This window comes from Amphibalanus amphitrite, unplaced genomic scaffold (assembly GCF_019059575.1).
Source record: "Amphibalanus amphitrite isolate SeventyFive unplaced genomic scaffold, NRLGWU_Aamphi_draft 000180F_arrow, whole genome shotgun sequence".
NCBI lineage: Eukaryota > Metazoa > Arthropoda > Thecostraca > Balanomorpha > Balanidae > Amphibalanus > Amphibalanus amphitrite.
In genome coordinates, this window is record NW_024881675.1 from 579,789 (window position 1) to 600,356 (window position 20,568).

The 20,568-nt window shown below is 51.5% G+C and overlaps 1 protein-coding gene across 1 annotated transcript; it reads right to left on the bottom strand.

Annotated features, from left to right (window-relative positions):
- Nucleotides 1–463: 463 nt before the first annotated feature.
- On the bottom strand, nt 464–2,953 carry LOC122384038 (serine proteinase stubble-like). The gene has a single exon (XM_043371006.1). It carries the CDS (start codon nt 2,758–2,760, stop codon nt 868–870), a length of 1,893 nt encoding a protein of 630 aa, XP_043226941.1. The 5' UTR covers nt 2,761–2,953; the 3' UTR covers nt 464–867.
- Between the last annotated feature and the right edge of the window lie 17,615 nt (nt 2,954–20,568).

Here is a 20,568-nt window from a genome sequence, read left to right on the forward strand (position 1 = left end):
CGCCGCCTTCAACGAATATGATGTGCAACAATACTTTCCCTTACAACAACAAAGTGGAGCTTAATTGTAACAAATAACAATAAATGGCCACGTGTTTCGACCTTGTCGGTAAATGTTACATCGCCATCGTTTGGTCACACTTGGGTAGCTAAATGAAGACGGCTAATCTCATGCGTAGAGAAAGGGCCTGTGATAATGGCTTATTCCTGTCACACTTCTCTGTGCACGAATGTCTGGTTTGCACGAGTGAGATTCGTGCATTTCTTTGAATCGACGGCGAATCGACTGAACTTCCGCTGATTGGGGAGAGTCGGATTAGGATTAGAGGGTTTCCGCGTTTTGCCAATCGGACGAAATTAAGTTCGGATAATGGAATATGCGTGGGCATGCAGCTCGGCGTTGAGAGGTTATGTAACGGACATACGAGATGTATCATGCGTGAAAGTCCGCGCTGACGTGCACCTGGCCTTGGGTAACTTGGCATTAGCAGTCGAACTGGTAATGAAATGCACCCATGTATTCGTCAAGGGCAAGGTTCATCATCATACCTGGTCAGATAACATTCAATCCATAATGGCATAATGCTTTATGTATCCGCTTGCCCACGGGCATTGCTAGACACGATTAGATTGCTTACAACTCAGCATACCTACCAAGTGACGCCCGCGTTAACCAGTAATAACATAAGCGTGTTTAACTATTTTGTTATTTGTCAGGCCACTTATGCAGTGGACTGACAACGTAAATGCCCCTGCATCACATCAAACTGTTTTCCTTACTTCAACCTAGAACTGTGCCAGGTATGTAGTATACGAGTACCACGCACACCATGCAAGGTTGCGTTTTTACATGTATGGCAACCCTAAGCTAGACGGTCTTGGCCGCGGCGGCAGCCTCAGCCTCTGCAGTCGCTATCACTGCCACTATCCAGGGCACATAGCTCTCCACCCGTGTGTACACGCCCGGGAAGTCGGGGTCGCCGCAGCCGACGCCCAGCGAGACTATACCGACGAGCGCGAACCGTCCGTCGGGCCGCAGGCCGGTCAGCGGGCCGCCCGAGTCGCCCAGACAGGCGTCTGCGCCGCGTGTGCTCGGGTCTACGGCGCACAGCTTGGTGCCCAGAAAGCCGCCGCCCGGGAACGACTCGCCAAAGCTGGAGAGACGTCGGTAGATGGACTCGCAGGCGTCGGCCGGCACCAGTGTCAGCTTGGCCTCCTGCAGGACGGCGGCGCCGGCGCCCTCGAAGGAGAGTCGGCCCCAGCCGGCGACTCGGCGCAGGCCGGGCGGCGGCACCGGCGCGCCCGGCACCGGCAGGCAGACGGGCCGCACGAGCAGACCGAACTCGGCCGGCACGTCCAGTCGCAGCAGCGCCACGTCGTTCTGTCGGCTGACGAACTGCGGGTGCAGCGTGACGGCGCTGACCAGCCGGTCCTGGTGCGGCCCATCCGTCGTCGACGACAGGTTGTACTCGCCCAGCCGCACCACCAGCTTGTCGAGCGCCCTACCCCCGACACAGTGCGCCGCCGTCAGCACGAACCGCGGGGTGACCACCGCGCCGCCGCAGATCCAGACAGGACCCTGGCCGCGGTTCTCGGCCCAGTTCTCGCCGGGCTGACGCATCCCGATGACGGCCATCCAGGCCCAGCGCGAGCGGTCGGCCGGGTGGCCGCCGGTGATGTCCCGGCGTCGGCGGCGGCGGCCCAGCCCGCTGAAACTGCTCAGCGGACTGAGTCGGCCGCAATCGGAGGGCAGCCAGCGGCGCGCAGCCTCGGCCACGATAGCGTCTGCTCCCGTCAGTGGCCGTCGGGTGGTCGCCGTGGTGCGCTCAGAGGCCGAGTCCGTCGACGGCGGCACCAAATCGCCAGGAATAGTCGGCACGCGCGTCGGGAAGCGGCTAGGGGTCATTTTGTCCGGCGTAGTCGGAGAACTTGGCATGAATTGGCTCGGAGGCGTTAGGTCGCCGGCTACCGTCGGTACACGCGTGGAGAAGTGACTCGGCTTCGTCGGCAGTCGGGAGGAGAAGCCAGACCCGCTCGGGAACTTAGTGCTCGACGTTGACGTGAAGCTGTTCGGGGGCCAGCTGGGCCGACCATAACCTCCCCTCGACGGCTTAGTGGGTGACCCGTACCCACTGGTCGACGACTTATAGTCGGTCACCCAGTTCTTAATCGGGGAACTCTGGTAGCTCTTGCTGTTCGCGTATCCGTACACTCCGTTCGGCTGCTGGCTACCAGGATTCCGGTGGTTTCCGTAACCCTGATGTTGTTCGTCGTAGACAGGCCCGCGCCAGGCGTGGGGCTCTGCCCCCGGGGGTATATGATGGCCATACGGCGGATGCTGCGCTCCAGAGGCCTTCTCGCCACGCACCTTGTCCAGGAACGAGTTCCACATGGTCTTGATGGCCCTGGCGCCGGCGACCAGCCAGCCGACGGCCTTCTGGTACATCTCGCCTCTGCGCGCTGCCTTCTCCTCCGGCGACCGCACGTAGTCGACGTCGCGCGGCGGCTCCTTGCAGCAGCTATACCAGCGCACGCACGAGCCGGGGATGCGGCTGGGCACGGAGCGGTCCGTGCAGTCGGTGGTCGGCTGCAGACACGGCACGGCCACGCTCCTGCCGTCGGCACAGCGCCGGTACACGCCCTGGTTCGGGTCCTGGTTGCCGCCCTGCTGGGTGACGTGGTTGATTGCGGTGACGACGGATAGACAGCAGAGGACTGCCGCAGTGCGGGTGAGGACGGTCAGAGAGCTGCGAGGCGCCATTGTGAGGTAGAGGAAGAGGTCTCGGATGAGATCTTGTCGGGGTAGTGCGTCTTCCGGTGATCCGGGCGGACTGCAGTGCTGCACTGCCGCTGTCTCCCTCAGTTCCCTGTCGCCCCACCCTAGCTCCACACCAGTCACCGCCCAGCCGTGTCCACCGCTGTCGCTGCCAGTCGCGCCGCCCGTCCGACCCGCCCGCCCGCCGGAGCCTGACTGGGGTCCGGCCGGCCGGCACCTCACCGCTATACTCGCGCCCGAACTGACCCTGCCAATGTTATCCTCTTTCAGCGTGGGGCTTTCTGGATCGGGGATTGCGAAACGGCTGAGTAATTTTGGAAAGGTAACGGAAAATGAAAGGCCACCGGGGTCGAGGGGATTCATCTAACTCGCAATAGGGTTCGAGAGGCCAGTAAAAAAATATTGCATGCGAACATGTCAGGAAAAGTCAATGCACCTGGACCGCAGGGGGACCTTGGCGGACGCCCCAGTCGCGGGTGGGGGCTGTCGCTGACACAGACCATTCACCCACTGAACAGCGCCAGTGCTCCCGTTACGGCAGCCCATAGGCATTTTATTCCGTGTACAGTCTGACATATGAAATGCTGGTGTGGTCCGTCAGCGGTAACTCAATTACTTTTCTTATTTCTTTGGAGGGAAAGGGTACTGCGGCAACAAACAAAACAACTTCGAATCGTTGTGTTGCCCATAGAACGAAGAAAAAGTGTTTTATGCCCGCTGCAATTGTTAAAACGATGACGCTCTCCGTCGCCTTTGCAGTCTTGTCTTTTTTATGCTGCCGGTGCCGTTTAAAAGTTCTAATGCTTTAATGAAATATTACCTATCGAGAAAAGCTATTGGCAACTGCCCCGAAACAACGTGACGCATAGGCGGCGGAACGGGGAGGGCACCGGGGCACCGTGCCCCCTTTGATTTTCGCATTTTAACGGCGTTGCATGGAAAGAATGGAACCAAAAGTCGGCAGTGACCCCTTAAGAAGGTGTTCCGCCGCTACTGATGTGACGTGACGCTGCAAAACACGCGAGTGAATCTGATTAGAGACCATTTTGGCCGGCCGTTTTACATGTAGGTACAGCGTGTCTGCCTGTGAGCTAGGCAGCCCGCAAGGCACCGAGATCGGCCATTGCCTGGAACGTCCTCTGATTTTGGATCTGAGTCTTTATGCCTAACGTCCGCCGATTTCGGATCCGATCCGATTCTGCGGTTAGGTCCTGAGCTGGCAGCTGCTCACAAACAACAAAAAATATAACAAACTTCGTTATCATGGACTCGAATTCAAGTTTGACCTTCTCTTGTTGGTTCGCCCAGTTGTTGAGACGTGAGGTGTGGCTCATGCGTCAATCAAAAGTGAAGGCACAACAATACATAGACGGTGGTAAAGTAACAGGGCGTCGTCTTTTTACCGTTTAAATCAAACAGAGAACATTCTTCAGTTCATGCCTTTTGAACGATTGTGAAGTAGGTTAAGGTACCTACACCAACAAATTTAATAGCTTTTAGGTGGCAGGATTGGCAATTGAGTGGGAACTGGGAACATAGAAATAATCTACAACTTAATTAAGCCGATGTATACCGCCAAAACACTTCATTAAAGGCTTTGAGAAAATATGCCGATGAAGTGTCGTTTTATTTTGGTCGCATTACAGTGGCGCGGGAACTTCTTCCAGACTGGGGGGGGGGGGGGCTGAACCATAATAGAAATCAGCCTAGGGTACCCCCAAATCTAGTTTTCTCACCGGTTTTAGGCCACTTATTTTTCAGACCTTGGCCTTTTCAACAAAAAAAAAAAGAAAATATTTTCAAAAAGTGAGGTATTCCGTCTCAGCTGAGTGAAGAAACTACCGTTTTGGCAACCTGGAGTAAAGGTTTTAATCTGCCAAATGAGTTGCCGAGCCAGTGAAATAGGTGGATTTTTCACTTACATGCTTTCTTCCTTTGTGACCCACAACCCCTAATTTGGGGAGGACAAGCTGCCCAACGGTTCCTGGCCTCATGAAACGTTGTGGGGCACCGCCCCCACGGCCGCAGAGTTGTGGGGGCAAGCTTCCCCCACTGCCCCCTCCCCCGGTTCCCACGCCTATGTATGAATCTATGAAATTGTGTTGGTAGATTTCCGATTCCAATTCCTCCAGCTGGGGGGGGGGGGCTCAAATACATTACGAGCCCCCCCAGCCGAAAAGCTGGGCTGGGGGGGGGGGCTCAGCCCCCCGCTAGCCCCCCGGTTCCCGCGCCACTGGGTCGCAACCGAAAGTTGAAGGGATAGTGATTCTAAAATTATTTTATCAGGAAACGAGCTGTTCGTAACAATAATTTCAAAATTATCGATCGTAAACGGAGCGTCACATGATAACGCATGATCTCTAATGGACGAAACTGCTGGAGTTGATGACATCAGTCCAGTACGACGAGGGATCTGCCTTTGTTTAGTGTTGAGCCATTATGTGAATGAAGCGGTGATATATGTACGTGGACTGTGGAGCCAATGTATGACGCCTGGCATGAGGCGCAGCAACTAAATTCGTCAATTAGGTATACCATGCATAGATAACATGAATATTCATAGATATGAATAGGTATAGATGATAAATATATTTGTTACAGGCAAAGTGAAAACTCGGGCATTTTGCAAAATGCCTAGGCAGTTTGCAAAATGCCTGACCGGCCAGGCATTTTGCAAAATGCCCAGGCAGTTTGCAAACTGCCTGACCCACCAGGCATTTTGCAAACTGCCTGAAATATTTTCCCAGGCATTTTGCAAAATGCCTGACATCAAACTCGCACTAGCGACGATGTATAGGTAAGCATCATTTGTAACTGCAGCTTACAAAAGTTAATCGCTGTCAATGCGCACCAAGTGAGGGGACGCTGCGTTCTCCGGGTAGCGCCGCCGAGTTCAGGTCACTGAGCCCCAGCGGCCGTCGGGTGCCGAGCACCGGGCGTGGTTTCGTGGGTAAACATGCGCTCGATACAATGATTGTACTGTTTCTAAGAGCTCTTGGTGGCTTTTTGGAAATACTATGGGTGGATATTGATCAGAAAAGAATACTCTTCCAATTTACGAAAATTTGATTGTTACACGTTTAGGTAGGTACATTATCAATCGTCTCTGCCGGAACAGCTGCCCACCAGGGCAGAATACTGGACATCGCAGCTTTTATACACACGGCTACAACTCCGCATATACGAAAGGTACGGAGACGGTCGCTCAAGTCCATTCAGCGTTGGTTCCATCTCGACAGAATTGACGCAAAACGTATAGGTATACAGAGTGTCACGAACTTGATACGCGGTTGGCGCGGTCTTGTCCCTACATGTCCCTCCTGAGTGCTGAATGGATGTAATTTTAACGGGTCCGGCACCAGGGCATCTGGTCCAGGGCACTCGGCATCTAAATCGGCCATCCCCCGGTATCTGAAGATTTTACCCTGAAGCTGAAGCCGCTCAACCTCAGGCTGCAACCCTGACTTACCGTCATCCATAAGTGATGCAGCTGGATTTCGACAAAACCCACCAAATCTGGACCATTCAGGACTAGATATTCAGACTTTTCAATGATGAGGCCGTGAGGTGATATTAGCCGTTTTCACGACGGCCATCTGGTACACATTTGGTTCACGGTGTAGATTAGGTGCATATTTGGTCAAATTAGGTTCAGTGTGTCTCTTAGTAGCTATCAGCTAGGGTTGTACTAATTGCTTATATACCTCCTTTGTCATATTATCAGAGAGCATCATCGGTTAAAACACTGAAATAAATTCATAAAATAAAGATATTTGCTGTATTAAGAGAGATTAGGTGCATATTTGGTCAAATTAGGTGCACTCACCGGACAGCCCGTCGTGAAAACGGCTATTAGAGCTCTTCTTAGTCACTAACCGTCCCGACAAGCAGTTCTGGGCCAACAGCAGCTCAGAGGCGCTGCGCCGTCGAGACGGTGAAGCACCCACTGGGCACTGGGGATTCTCGTTTGGGGCATGATGGGCTACAGAGGCGGCCTATTTGAGCTTCACCAGGTGCCGCGGGGACAGACCATGTGGCAGCTGATAACTTGTCAGCGAGGTGCTGGAGAACACTGACGCAACTACGATGCAATACATTTCGGGACACCAGTACAACATCCCGCAACAATTTCGCGACACCCGTATTCGTGACCGTGGAATGTGTCAATGTGAACACAACACATGTCAAATGTGTTGTGGGGTCAGTCACGGTGGAACGTTTATGATCAACGGCTGTAGTCAACAAAAACGGTGGAATATATGGAAACCCAGGCATTTTGCAAAATGCCTGGCGGGTCAGGCATTTTGTAAAATGCCTAGGCAGTTTGCAAAATGCCTGGTGGGTCAGGCAGTTTGCAAACTGCCTGGGCATTTTGCAAAATGCCTGGCGGGTCAGGCATTTTGCAAATTGCCTAGGCATTTTGCAAAATGCCCGAGTTTTCACTTTGCCTGTAACATATTCATAGATAACATGAATTACATGAAGTTGTCATTGTAACGGGAAAATGTTCCAATCGTGAACAGTAATGAACTGGTTACGCAAAACTACTTGAGGGTTCAGATAGGTAGGGAGAGTGGGGATAACTGGGGCGGGGAGAAGTGGGACTCCTACAATATCTGGATGACCGATTGGACAACCAATTTCGTTTCTGCATAGGTATTTTCTCATGAATTTAGTCGGGGCACGTCACAACCGAGCGGTTCCCTTTTCCAGTTGCCTGTCTCGGAGATATTGAGCTGGGGTCGAAAATATGTTTTTTTTTTGGCATTGTACTCCAATTCAATTTGCCGTTTATTCAGCGATGTGAAATGTTCAGGCCGTTTACCTCCGGCTGTCAGTGAACTGTGAAGTCATCTTAATTATGCAGAAACATTTTTTTATGTATGTATCTGTTATACTTTTTGTGTGGGAGATAGTTGAAATAAAAATGAATGAAGAAGAAATAAAATGTTTCCCAGTGAATGCAATCAATTTACTTAAATCTTAAACATTCTATTTTTTACGAATTTACAAAGTTGATGTCAAATTAATGTCCCACTTCTCCCCGGTCTCCCCTATGAATAATATTTTGTTAATAGGGACACGATTTCAGCGATGCATCTCTAGTTACGTGCATTGTGCATTTGTATCACTGTCGCGCGTCGTCATCATTAGTTTAATTAAAGACGTGCATCGACACATTCAGAGTCAAACTTGAAAAAAGGGTCTGTTCCACTACAGAACTGTGTGTAGCGTTGAAAATTAGGGGAGAGTGGGGAAAGATGCCCAGGGTTTTACTATGTCATATATTATTCGGAAATGACGATCGGAAAGCAAAAACTTGGAGTTTCAACGGAAGCCGACATCATTTTTCTCCAAAAATATCACACTTTCGTGCCTGAACTATGATAACTGTTTTTGCTATTAAGCATTTTCCTGAAGAAGTCAAAGGGGGCATCTTACCCCACAGGGTGGGAAAGACGCCCCCTGGCGTTGGGGAAGATGCCCCCTGCACTATAAGTGACATAAATGGGCACGTGAATCGCCTGAACGAATCAGTAGTCCCTTCGAGCCTGCAGTAGACACCAAACGTCATCGTAAGGGCCCTCAAAAGTGGTCGTAAGGGGCTTCAGAGGTCATCGTTAGGGTCATCATAGTCCAGCGCGGCCAAACAAGCTTCCGTGGTGGCGTTCGGAGACCACTGTGGGGCCCTTATAGGTCTTCATGATGCTTGAGGGCCCTCGAGCCCATCGTGGGGACCTCAGATGCCAGCGCGGCCCGTGGAGCCAACGTGGGAGCCCTCAAAGGATGTCGTGAGGGGCCCTGGAGCCAATAATGGGGCCCACCGAGGCCGTCGTGAGGGCTCTCAGAGTCAGATGCCGCCCAAAAAGTCGCTGTGTGGGCCGAGAGACTGGCATGAGGAGCACCCGACCGTACTGGACTCTCATTAGTCTCAGATCGGCTTTTGTCTCTCATCACAAGCATGTAATAAATGATTTGACGGGCTGCTTGAAGGACAGCCTACGGATTTAGGGGGGCGTCTTTCCCCATCAGGACAGGGGGCATCTTACCCCAAGGTACCAAAGTAACATTAAATAAGTACAATTTGTTAGCCATAAAACTACACCCTGAAACAAACTGTTTGGGACACAGTACACGCATGTTAATGTATCACGACTATAGCAAGGGACGCAAAAATTATCTACCTTCTTTGATATTTACAATGTTTTGACACCAAAATATTTTTCGAAAGCAGCCAATAAAAAACATGCATTCACCAGCCAGCCGTTGCCCAACTGAGCTTCGCAAATTTTTGTGCAGTTAACAAGGCAGGCTTCCGCTTTACGCTAAGAACATTAATTTCCGGGTTCAATTCTTTGTTTCGCCGCTAGAGGGGGTGGGGCGTCTTTCCCACCCTGGGCATCTTACCCCACTCTCCCCTACGAAGCAAAATATCAATTGTCGCTAGACCAGAACGACAGTGTGCGCTCGCCGTTAAAGCCCGAGGATAAGCAGCGACATCGACGTGGCCGTCCCCTCTCTCCCATGGAGCGGCACCCCGTGATCACCGTCGGGCCGACGACATTCACCGTTCACGGCCCGGGCGGTGGCTCGTCGCCGTTGCTGTAGCCGCTCCCCTCGGTCAGCCAAGTGTCGGTCCTCCAGGCCGGGTCGTAGCGGGCCACCCGGATCGTCTTTGGTCCGCAGCAGCTGCCGATACCGATCAGCGTGATGTCCGGCATCGCGTGCGGAGCCGTGGCCGTGTAGAACGGAGTGGCGGCCTCGTTGTGGTACACGGTGATGGAGCCGTCGTTGTAGTGCACGGTGAACGTGTTGAACTCTGTGTCGCTGAGCACTGCGCTGCTGACGACGTGAAATTGTCCGTCGATGTCGCCGTAGTAGATGAGTCCAGTCGCGGTGTTGTCCCAGCCGCCGATGACGACGTTCAGCGCCACGCGAGTTTCGCCTCGAAATCTGACAGCGCAGTCCCGCAGCGCCTTGCAATCGAATTTTAATGTGAGATTCCTGGTGGCGGTGATCCGGCGGTAAACGTAGCTGTCCGACGGTACGGTGATGACGGCGTCGGTGGCGACACCGGCCTCCTCGAACAGCCACGGGTCAGCCACGCCCGAGTCCACCGTCATCCACGAGTCGGCGTTCGCGCTGTAAACCATGACGAAGTCGATCGACTGGCTGACGCTCGCGTAGGCCGTGACCAGCGTTGGGTTGCTGGCGGGCCCGATGGCCATGTTGCCGCCGCACCAGGAAATCTTCAGCAGGCTGTATGTGTCGCTATTGACCATGCCGTCAATGTTGACACCCAGTACAAGGTAATGAAGCGTTGACGCACTGTCACTGTAATATAGATCCATGACGGAGTTGGTAAAGCGGAAGGTTAGCCGCGTCCCGATGTGTTGGGACAACCAGCATGCGGAAATGTGGGCCACCGCTCCGACGCCGAGCTTCAGAGAGACGTCCAGCGAGCACGTTCCCGGCTTCAGCTTCTTCCAGGCCCATTGGAACGGGTCCAGCCTCCAGAGCTGCCAGCGGGGCAGCGCCACTCCGGGCCGCATCTCCCAGAAGTCCGCAGACGGCTGACAGGTGCTGTTCGAACACCCGTAGACACTGGACGGCTTCAGGTGGGCGCGGCAGTGAGCATCCACCGTGCAGAAATCCCCGGCTGCCTTCGCTGCGCACTCCGACGCGCAGTATCCGTCCTGCACACATCCGGGATCGTCCCAGAACGGCATCTGACGCTCCGAGGTTCCATTCTGAGGTTCGTCGTACACGTCGTAGTAGTTGACGGCGGCGTCGGCAACCAGCGGCAGGCCGTCGCAGGCGCGCTGACCGAGCAGCTGGCAGTTTGCCGTGGAGGTGATAGTGCCGAAGTTGAGCGCAACACAGTCGGTCAGTGCGCCGCACAGTGCCAGACACTGTGTGACAGAGGCCGCCTGTCGCTCCTCCAGGGGCTCTGTCGACAGTCGGTGTCCGGAGCGCCGCGCGCCACTGGCATATTTGGCATCCGTGCTGGCCCCGAGGATCGTCCACACCAACAACAGCAGGGCAGGACGGGCTCTAGGCGCCGATGGAGACATGGCCGGCCGCGGCTGGGACCTCTCAGCGACTGGCGTGGCAGTGTGCACCGGTCAATGGACGGCAATGACCGGGATGTCCGGCAGGGCAGTCTCGACAGGCAAAACTGACCCTCGGTCCTCGCCAACGAATGCCACGGCAGTCCCCGGCAGCCTGTGTACCCTACCTACACCAGGGTTAACTGTTTGTCGACATGAAAACACGTCATGAAAAACCCAGGGACTGTTTACACAAAAAACATAACCGAATTATTGTGTCGCTTTTATACCGTGAGGTGACGAAGTAACGGCATTGCTGCATGACCGGAAAAGGGCAAAGTTAAGCAAAGGCTAGGAAATCATACACCAGCATGCGAGTCAACGAGTCAGAAGGCTGCATTGCCCACTAGCACGTGCAGTGACTGCAGACCATTGCACGGTTTTGTTGCCACAACAAAGAAGTTGCATTGATTTGTCCTACAGTAACACTAGCATACCTATATGTAAGAACCGAAGCAAATACAATTCATTAGAGAATATCGCTACATTACAAATGTCTACAACTTTAATTCCGTCTTTAATCATCCACCGTCCACTGCGCACTATCACCGCATGCTAGTGGTCGCTGGTACTACCTCAATGGTAACGTCCCAACATCGCGTTGGAATGACAGTACCACGACTATGTTCACTACGACGGATCCGTTTTCTGCGCCTTCCTAAATGCTCGTATTTCCGCACTGCCATGTCTCGAAACGCACCATTTCTGTATGATGCCCCGTACAGACTCGAATATTCCGCTATTGATAGGTATGCGCTCGCAGACACTGCGCACATCAAACGACAGTTGGGTACACGGCAGAGTGCGTCCGGCCGTGGCGGCAAAAGCGTGGCGGCGAGTGAGCCAGGCATACAGCGTGTGAGAGGCGACTAGCCAAAAATCGAGCCTCCTGCAAGCTCCTGCACAATCGCGACACCGTACAATAACACAAGCGTCACAACTCGTGGCAAACGCGACGCTTGATATTAAGGGATGAACTTGTAGGAGGCAAACTTATACATATTGCAGAAGTGAGCGGAGTGAAAGCGCAAGTCCGAAGCAAAGAGACGGTGGTTGATGTGCTGAGCAGGCCTGCTAGCGTCGTCGTCCTTTTTGAGGAACTTTTTTTCGCGTCCCGCAAGAGAATCCGAATAACTAATGGAGGACGAATAACTACGTCAGGAACGACAGCAGCAATGGCAACGCCTTTAACACGAACAGTATCGACGAAACTCCCTGCAGAAACGGCTACGATGGTGACCAGGTTCTGAGCATTTCGGTCAACAGGGACCTTGCAGTGCCTGAAAACGATCTCATGGAAGGGACAGAAGGTCGTATGGCTTCCGCTCGAGGTAGAAGCGCCAGTCACTGAAAACGGTCTGAGGATATTCGTCGTTTATATTGCGATGGTGGTTAGAGCTTGGAAGTTCGTTTGCAGTGCCCGTATATATGTACTAACCGTTGCATAATTTAGCACTGCTTATAAAAACGTTTTAATCGACATCCAAAATCTTTATCTATGTAAAAGTTTTGCAATGGCAGTAAAAGAGCTAAGACGAAAGTTAACTAAATTATACCGTCGCTAACGCCAAATGCTTACCTGCTCATTGTGGCGGTAATGGATATTTTAACCCTCGCATGTGTGCGGCGTTTGCCAGCTTCTAATGTGTAGGGGGGGGGGTCGGTTGGACCCCCCCCCTTGCCGTTTGGCCCCTGATCGAGCTAGAGATTCGCGGAAAAAAACGAGCGTGTTGCCCGTGACGAGAGGAAGCCGATGATACCCAATTTTAAGGTCCTAGGTCATTGGTTGACCTTCCAGGTCAGGTCAATGACCCAAAGTCGGGAAAATCGGGACCTACTAGAAAGTCGTAAAGTGTGGCTGCTAAGGGGTTTTTCGGGGTGCTGATCACGAAAATCGGATTAGTTTTGATCACAGATGATGTCTTTAAGCATTTAGACCAGGTCGGGTCAGGTCAGGTCAGGTCAACCAGTAGGAGTTGTGACGGGTATTCGTAGTACGTGTCAACCGCCTCTGACAGCTTCGTAACATGTTACGAAGGCACCAAAACTACTTCTTAAATGTTTAAATGGTTGCTAAATTCGAATTCAGCTCCAAAAACTAGCCTAGAAACATGTAAAACTCGAAAAAGTGAACCGAGGTCACCAAAGGTCAATGACCTGACCTGACCTTCAGGTGACCTTGACATCCACCCTAATGCATGGGAGCAACATCAAATCACATGTTTGAACGTTTGAAACCACGAAAAGCTTGCAAACGCGCGGCTAATGCGAGCCGACATACGCGGAATCGCGATTCCGGCCAAAAATGGTCTCGGAAAAGAGGTCACAGGTCAAAGGTCATTTGGGTCAGGGTCATGAAATTTTCAGGGTAGGTGTAAAATTGATCAATGAGAGGGTACTGAAAGTTTCGTCGCGATCGGCCGCTTTTTACGCGAGTTATTCGCGAAAAACCATGGGGGGGTCCATCCGACCCCCCCCCCCCTACACATGCGAGGGTTAACAGCTCGTAGACGGTACAGCATGCTTAACCCGCGCCCTGTAGCCTTTCTCATAAAGCTTTGTCTAGTAAAAAGTAATAGTAAAAAGCACGATTATACTGTTGACCAGTAAAATTCTGTCTCATAAAGCAAAAATTACTTTTACCTGGAGTTGCCAATTTACTAGGTTACTATAGCACAGTTTTACTGGTGACCAGTAGGAAGATCCTGGGTTGTGTTTCATAAAAGCACGTGCCGTAGTAAAAAAGTCGAATGACGTTTGCTTTCGTGCTGTCAATTTCACCCTTGCTCTACCTTGCCAAGGCCCTATATACCAGGTAAGGACACCAGCCGTTTGACCTTGAACGGCGCCGGCCGGCGGATGACGTCATTGGAGGCAAGCCGGCTCCGCCGGCCCGGCGGATGCAGCGCTAGATCGCTCAGCGGAGTGGTGGTAGTGGATTGCGCAAATACAGATATTAATGTGTGAACATTAAATTAGTTGAATGATGATTGATTTGCTGACTACATCTTGAGCGCCTTGATACATTTAAAGCCCTGAATAGAGTGTATCTTCGTAGGACGGCCACCCTCTCCGTAGCTGTCTAGTGTCTATAGCCATAACATCCGTGACTATGACCGGTGCCATCCATAAAGGATCGAGAGGAGATTGTGAATCCAGGGCGGGTCTGACGACTGAGTGTTTTTTTGGGGGGGGAGGGGTAGGCAACTTGATCGGGGCCCCCGTCGCCGTCGCTGTTTGACCGATAACAAAAGGTACATTGGCCGTAAGGCTCTCAGTATTAATATCTGAAACTAGACAAGTATATTCTGGCACTCCTGAGAAACATGAAGTCGAAGTTGTATGCATTGCCAGGGACTATGACTCCTCACTTGCGTGGATATGTTACTGGTGAAACTACCACGGGGTGCCGCTGGAGCTAGTCATCGATTCCGGTCAGCGCTCGCGCTAGCGCCCTGCTCTGGTACGAGTGGTACCCGACGGCCGAGGCAACCACCCCGTCTCGTCACAGTTCCTGTGAGCTTTGGTTGATGTTGCCCAACAAGAGGAGGCGGGCCCACAGGGGCACGGGCAGCGCAGAAGGAGCCCATCTCCTGATTCCTGATGGCACATCACGCAGACCCCACCCCACCGGAGCTCGCCGTCGACTGATGCATCTGCCCTCCCCCCCCCCCATGCAGAGCTCGGCCAGATCCATCATACGGGTCGGTTAGTGTTGCGCGGGGGAAGGCCGGAGGGCCGGAACAAACAGCCTTATTACCTATTCCTACGACTGCGGAGTTTCCAACCTTTATACATGTATGTACTTTGTCAGGATATGTCGAACAATACACGGAATGCCAATACCGAGCGGTCCCGGCCGCCATGAAGAAGCAGGCTGACCTGACTGACTCGGACTGTATCATATCGAGCCCAGGCCCCAGGGTGACACGTGTTCTCAACTCGTGAATGTTACAGAAGTCCCTTACCGCATCCCAAGAGGCGGCTACGACTGCCCAACCGCCTTTTGTACTACTCGGGTCGAAAGAACGACGCCGGCTAGGACGATATCCTGTGGCGGCGGGCGCTGTCTGCTGGACCATCGAAGCCAGGCCCGCTCGGCAGAGCAGGCCTAGTGTCCTTGGCGCGGATGGGCTGCTGGCGCCTTTCTCTATGAGTGATGGGTGCAGCTATCGGGCTATCGTAGGTCAGACGGAAACACAGTCTGCCGCGAGAGGGCCGCCACGCGAGACTGCATCTCCATTATTTGATAACCCAGGAGACCCCGACACAAGACGGAAAGTGAGCGTCGAAGTGTGCCGGGCAGATCAAACTGGGGTCGTCACTCGTCGCTGGTGGCTCGGCCTACTTGGAGCTAGAGGAGTGGTGAGCCAGCTGTCTCGCCGCACGCCGCTCTGCACGCGCTGCCTTCCGGTTGTTGTTCAGACGACGCAGGCAGAAGTGCAGACGGGTACTTGCCAGCTTTCTCGCCACCCTCTGGTCCAGCTGGGGGTCTTTCGCCCGGATGAGCGCCATGAGTTTCGTCATGATTCCAGGCTCCTGGCTGGCGGTGTCACCCATAATCATCTTAAAGTTGACCTCGAAGGCCCGAACCACGCCCATCCAGCGGGCGGTCGGGACGAACAGCCTGCCTCTGTTTATCGTCAGCAGCCAGGTGCTTGGGACGGCAGCCAGCTGCTCTGGGGTCGCCCTGCCCATGGGGACGCCAAGGCTGCTGTCGACATGGTGGCACTTGAATGCCACGTATCCGGCTGCGAAGGCCATGGCGTCTTCGAATACAGCAGTCTCCACCACGCTCGGGCCTGGAGCCGTCCTGCCGCCGCTGAGCACCAGCTGCAGCGGCTCCTCCAGCTCCAGGAGTTCGTCGGCAGCGACTGCTTCGTCCTCCTGCAGGAAACATAAAGAGCTTATTGAGCAGGGGTTGTCTTGTTTCAAAGGAATGCCATGCCGGTTTCAATGAGGTAATTGACTTCATCTAACAATTAATCGATATCTTCTAATCATGTAATATATAATCAAACATATACATAGCTTAAAATGGACGTTGAAGTAAAATAAACAAGAAAACGTTCCAAGCAAAACATAAATGAATACAAACGAGTAGGAACTAGGAAACACAGCCATAACAAAAAGAAGTCACTATTCAAAAGCAAAATAACAAATGACTTCCCTCAATGCATCAGCTGATATCACGAGCATTTAAGTACTTAGAAATGCATATAGGTACTGTGAATGCAGTGGGTCGAGATGGCATATGAATGCAAGTTTATGCATTTTCGATTTGTTCGCGATAAATAGGCAAACAATTCTTATTTCGTTCGTGATTCATTTCTAGATAACTGGTTGTTGCTTACAATTCTTGAATTCCATTCTAACCATCCTATTTGGCATATGGGAAACACTAATGAGAGGCACCGACCGGCATTAACCACTCGTTCGATGTCTTTCGGACGACGGAGATTCTACGTCGTCCGAACTACACACTACTACACAATATAAAATCAACTGACCTGCATGTCGAGACCATCGAGCACACGATTGCTGACGAAAGCGTCCGGGCCCAGCCGCTGGCCGGTACTGAGGTACCCCGTGTCGTGCTCCAGCTCCACCGGGCGGCCGCTGCTGGCGGCCACCAGAGTGGAAGGCGCGATGAGCAGGATGCGCAGCCGAGCGCGCATTTCTGCAGCGTCCGGACAGGTGTTGGAGCCGCAGAGACTGCGCAGCTGCGCAAAACAATTTTCTAGACAGTCCTGGTTCAAGTGCGCAGTCAGTAGGTAGCGGAGGTCCGGTTGTGTTTGTTGCAGCTCCGCGTAGAGGCCGCGCAGCGACGCCGTGCTACGTAGTATCCCTTGTTGGAAGGGCAGGAGCCTCGTGCGTCCCAGGGGCTGCTTTGCCGTCGCCTTGCGTGCGCTGCTGATGAGCGTTTCCATCTCGGTGAGAGCCGCGTCCTGCGCTGCCTTGGCCTCGGCCGTAATTCCGTATGCGCTTCGCTCCAGTTTGTCCGCGAACGGTACGCGGCTGTTTAGGGTGTCGAACCAGCGGTCGACCACGGCGATGGCCTGTGCCTGCACCGCCCGGCCCGGCAGGTAGCAGGTTATGGCGGCCGACACGCTGGCTGAGAGGGCTCTGGTGGCGAGGCGAACCCGCTGGCCGGCCTGGCCTGTCGCCTGGTGGAAAAGTCACGAGTTACACTGGATTCGAACCAGGGTTAAACTGCTTGGGTTGAAATGCAATGGGCGATTATACCTCGCATTTAAAATCAAACTCGTGACGAACTGTGCCCAGCTGTCAAGTGTCCGACGTGGTCCGACATATCGACCTTTCATGTACAGGTGGAAATAGATTTAGGGCATAATCAGATGAACATTCACCGCTTTGAAGAAAAAATAAAACAGATTTTGAGACGGTCGAAATGTTCAGCCGTGCTGAGTCAGCTAGGATACCATTTCCGCAGTCATTTAAACATGACTTTGGTCGCTATTTTGACATATGACGAGATGGAAAGTGGGTGTATTGCGCCCTCCTAACCAATTGCGCCCACCAACATTCCCACGGATTCAATGGCATGTTTTGAATTTTGTGTTCGAAAACATTATTTTCCCCACTGGATAGTTCCTTTTATGGCCCAAGCTCCCCGATGAAGCCAATCAGCGAGGCTCATTACGCCATCAAAGATGTTACGGCGTTTTCTTAGCTTTTTTGCAGTGTTTTGAGCCGTTGGCTATAAAAATGTGTGATATTTGTGTGATTTTCAGAGTGATATTTAGAAAGAAAAACCCTTTTTTCATTATATTTCACTAAAACAGTTAATTTCCTTCAACATCTTTATGATAACTTCCACGCTTTTATTAAAAAGTACCTCAATTTTAATTGCGTCCATGGCAATTGCGCCAGGGGGGCGCAAATATAATAATGGTGTAGCTATTGTATATCACGACAGCATGAATATATCATTAACTGATTGCAATAAAGAAGGAGATTAAGGTCAGGCAGGGGAGCAGCCCGCTGTCGTCAGTCCGCAAATTATTTCTCTCGTCAAACTTATAATGCAGCTGCCATTTAGGCTACGAACTTGTGTAATTGACAAAATACGACATTTTCAACATGGACTCAGGCGTGAGAGGTGACAGCTATGATAAAAAAGTAAAAACTGATGTCATAAAACTGTCGAAATAATGAAAATTATTAATTTTGAGAGAAACGATTGGAAATATAACCGTATAGGCGCATACGTTCACATATATCTAGTCGGTTACAGTAAACGTTTTCGTTGCACTTTTACAAGCGTACGAACACATGTAAAGTTATCTACCTGGGCAAAAAAACATCGCGATTTACACCTAAATTTATTATTTAACCAGCGTGAATAACATTATGAATGTTAAAGTAAGCCGCAATGACATTAGACTGCGGGGGTGTATGCATTCCGTCTCATTCGCTTAGCCATGTTAAAGTATAGGGCGCAATTAGGTTCTAATTGCGCCATCCCCCTGGCGCAATTTACAGCAGTTGTTGGCAAATGCGCCCTTTTACATGTTTCTGAAAAAGCAGCTGTCAGAAGCAAACGAAACATTCTTAATTGATCGGGAGACTCTTAAATCGTAGCCAATGAGTTCCTCTTTGAAATGGTCACCGATGCATGCTTATATCTCCAGCGGTTTTCTTACAATTAGCGTTTTTCCTTAAGGTGGCGCAATTCACCCTCCTTCCCCTATACATAGTCAGCACTTTCCTCCCAACCATTTAGCCTGCACGCCAGAGCATGCTACAATACAATACAATGCGATGATAGAACTGGGTTAGGAAAATGGTACAAAGAGGTAATTATATCAAATGTTTATACAGCTCTAACTTAATAGCTATTGCAAAGCGTTTCGTACCTCGACACAGGCCCTGTCGAGTCTGTGACAGACTTGGTAGTCGCCGGTCTGGATAGCAAGGAGCTGCTCAAAAGGTCGGCGGGACAGGAGGACTTTGCCGCCAGAGCCGTCCGGGATGAGCAGACCTCCTTCAGGATCCATGACGTGGGTGCGGACCAGTTTCACCATGTGAGGAGGATCGGAAAAAATCCAAAGCTTCCTAGGAATCGGGTATTAAATGAGGATTTAGGAATACAAAGACGCACAGGATTTGGGAAAACAATTTTAATAGAGAAATTTGTATAGTATGATTAAAAATGTACTATTTAAAGGGACCCTCCCACCTTCAAAAAAGTTTATGAATTGGCATGAAAGTGATGTCGCTCGGTTCAGAAAGAGCGATAACGATTATCTACCAAATTTCACCGAAAAATATTCACCGGTTTTCAAGATATTAGACTTTTACTTTTGTTTACTTTTTTGGGGATCTCCGCTGTTTCTAGCGACTTTATTTTAGAAGTGCGGCGTTTGCGGCAGGTGTGGCGCGCAAATAGCATATACCACCGCGTGCTACAAAACGTTTTAGTCAAACATTTAAAAATCGTTAGATATTTGCGCTGACGTCACACATTCAGAGGGGTATCCCTAAGCATTAGCCCCTCTGAATCAAAATGCTGCAATTTCGAAATTCAATATTTCCGATTTAAGACATTTCTCGATGTTGTGAGTGCCGAAACCGGTAATTGTGAGCCAGGGCATAAGTGTAACTTTATATCTCTTTGTGGGTGCTCAAGCACCCCCAATCCTGAGCTCAGCACCCCCTGCCTCCTTAAAGCACCCACAGCCTCCTCAAAACATTCCCAGCTGACTCAAGGCCCTCGATAATCAGTATTTCCATCTCCTAGTACTTGTAATGAGCTCAGTGAATCATGCAAATACTATGCTTACTCAATTCAGTGACTAAGAGAAATGAGAATATACATTGAATGAATTGCCACCCCCCCCCCCAACAAACAAACAAACCCCCCGTTACAACAAACCCCCCGAGGGTGGGAAGGTTGCATCCCCCCACCCCCTGTGCCGGCGAGGGTTAAGGCCAAACATCGATACCAGGTAAGCGCAGTCGGTACGGTGGTGAAGGAGTGCGTACAAGAACATGACATCGGTATGAATGAGGCGGGCTTTGATGGACTCAGTTTTAACCCGCGCCGGGCCGGGGGGGGGGGGTGTTTGAACACCCCCCCCCCCGCGGTTTTCGTAGATATCTCAAAAACGGCGGCGCTCCGCGCCGCCGTTTTTGAGTTAGCACACCTGTTCGGGCATCTTTTCCGCACATGTTATGAAAATTTTAGACCCAGGTCGCCTTAGGTCAGGTCACCAGGTCACGCCAAGTGACCTCACCTCAGAAAAAAAGAATGCTCGTCATAGCTACACCGATTGATCGATTGCCTTGAAACTTTCAGCAATTGATAAGAGCAACATTATGTATAAAATGTTTATCTCAGAATTTTGATATCGGTGACCTAAGGTCAGGTCAATTTTGCGACCTCTCCATTATAAGTCAATGGGAGAAAATTGAAAAACGTCTGATTTGCACGAACGCCATTCTAGACACTCTCAAACATTGAGATGTAGGTAAAATTGACACACTGAACCGAAAAATGGCAACTGTGACCCCTGGTTATGTCCCCGAGGTCATCTCAGGTCACGAACAGAATCTAACAGTTTTTCGCTAATAACTTCTGCTAGAGGCGTGCTAGAGCGCTGAAAACGCCTTAGGTGTGTTCGGCTCGACGTTGCGAACCGACTGATATGCCACATGA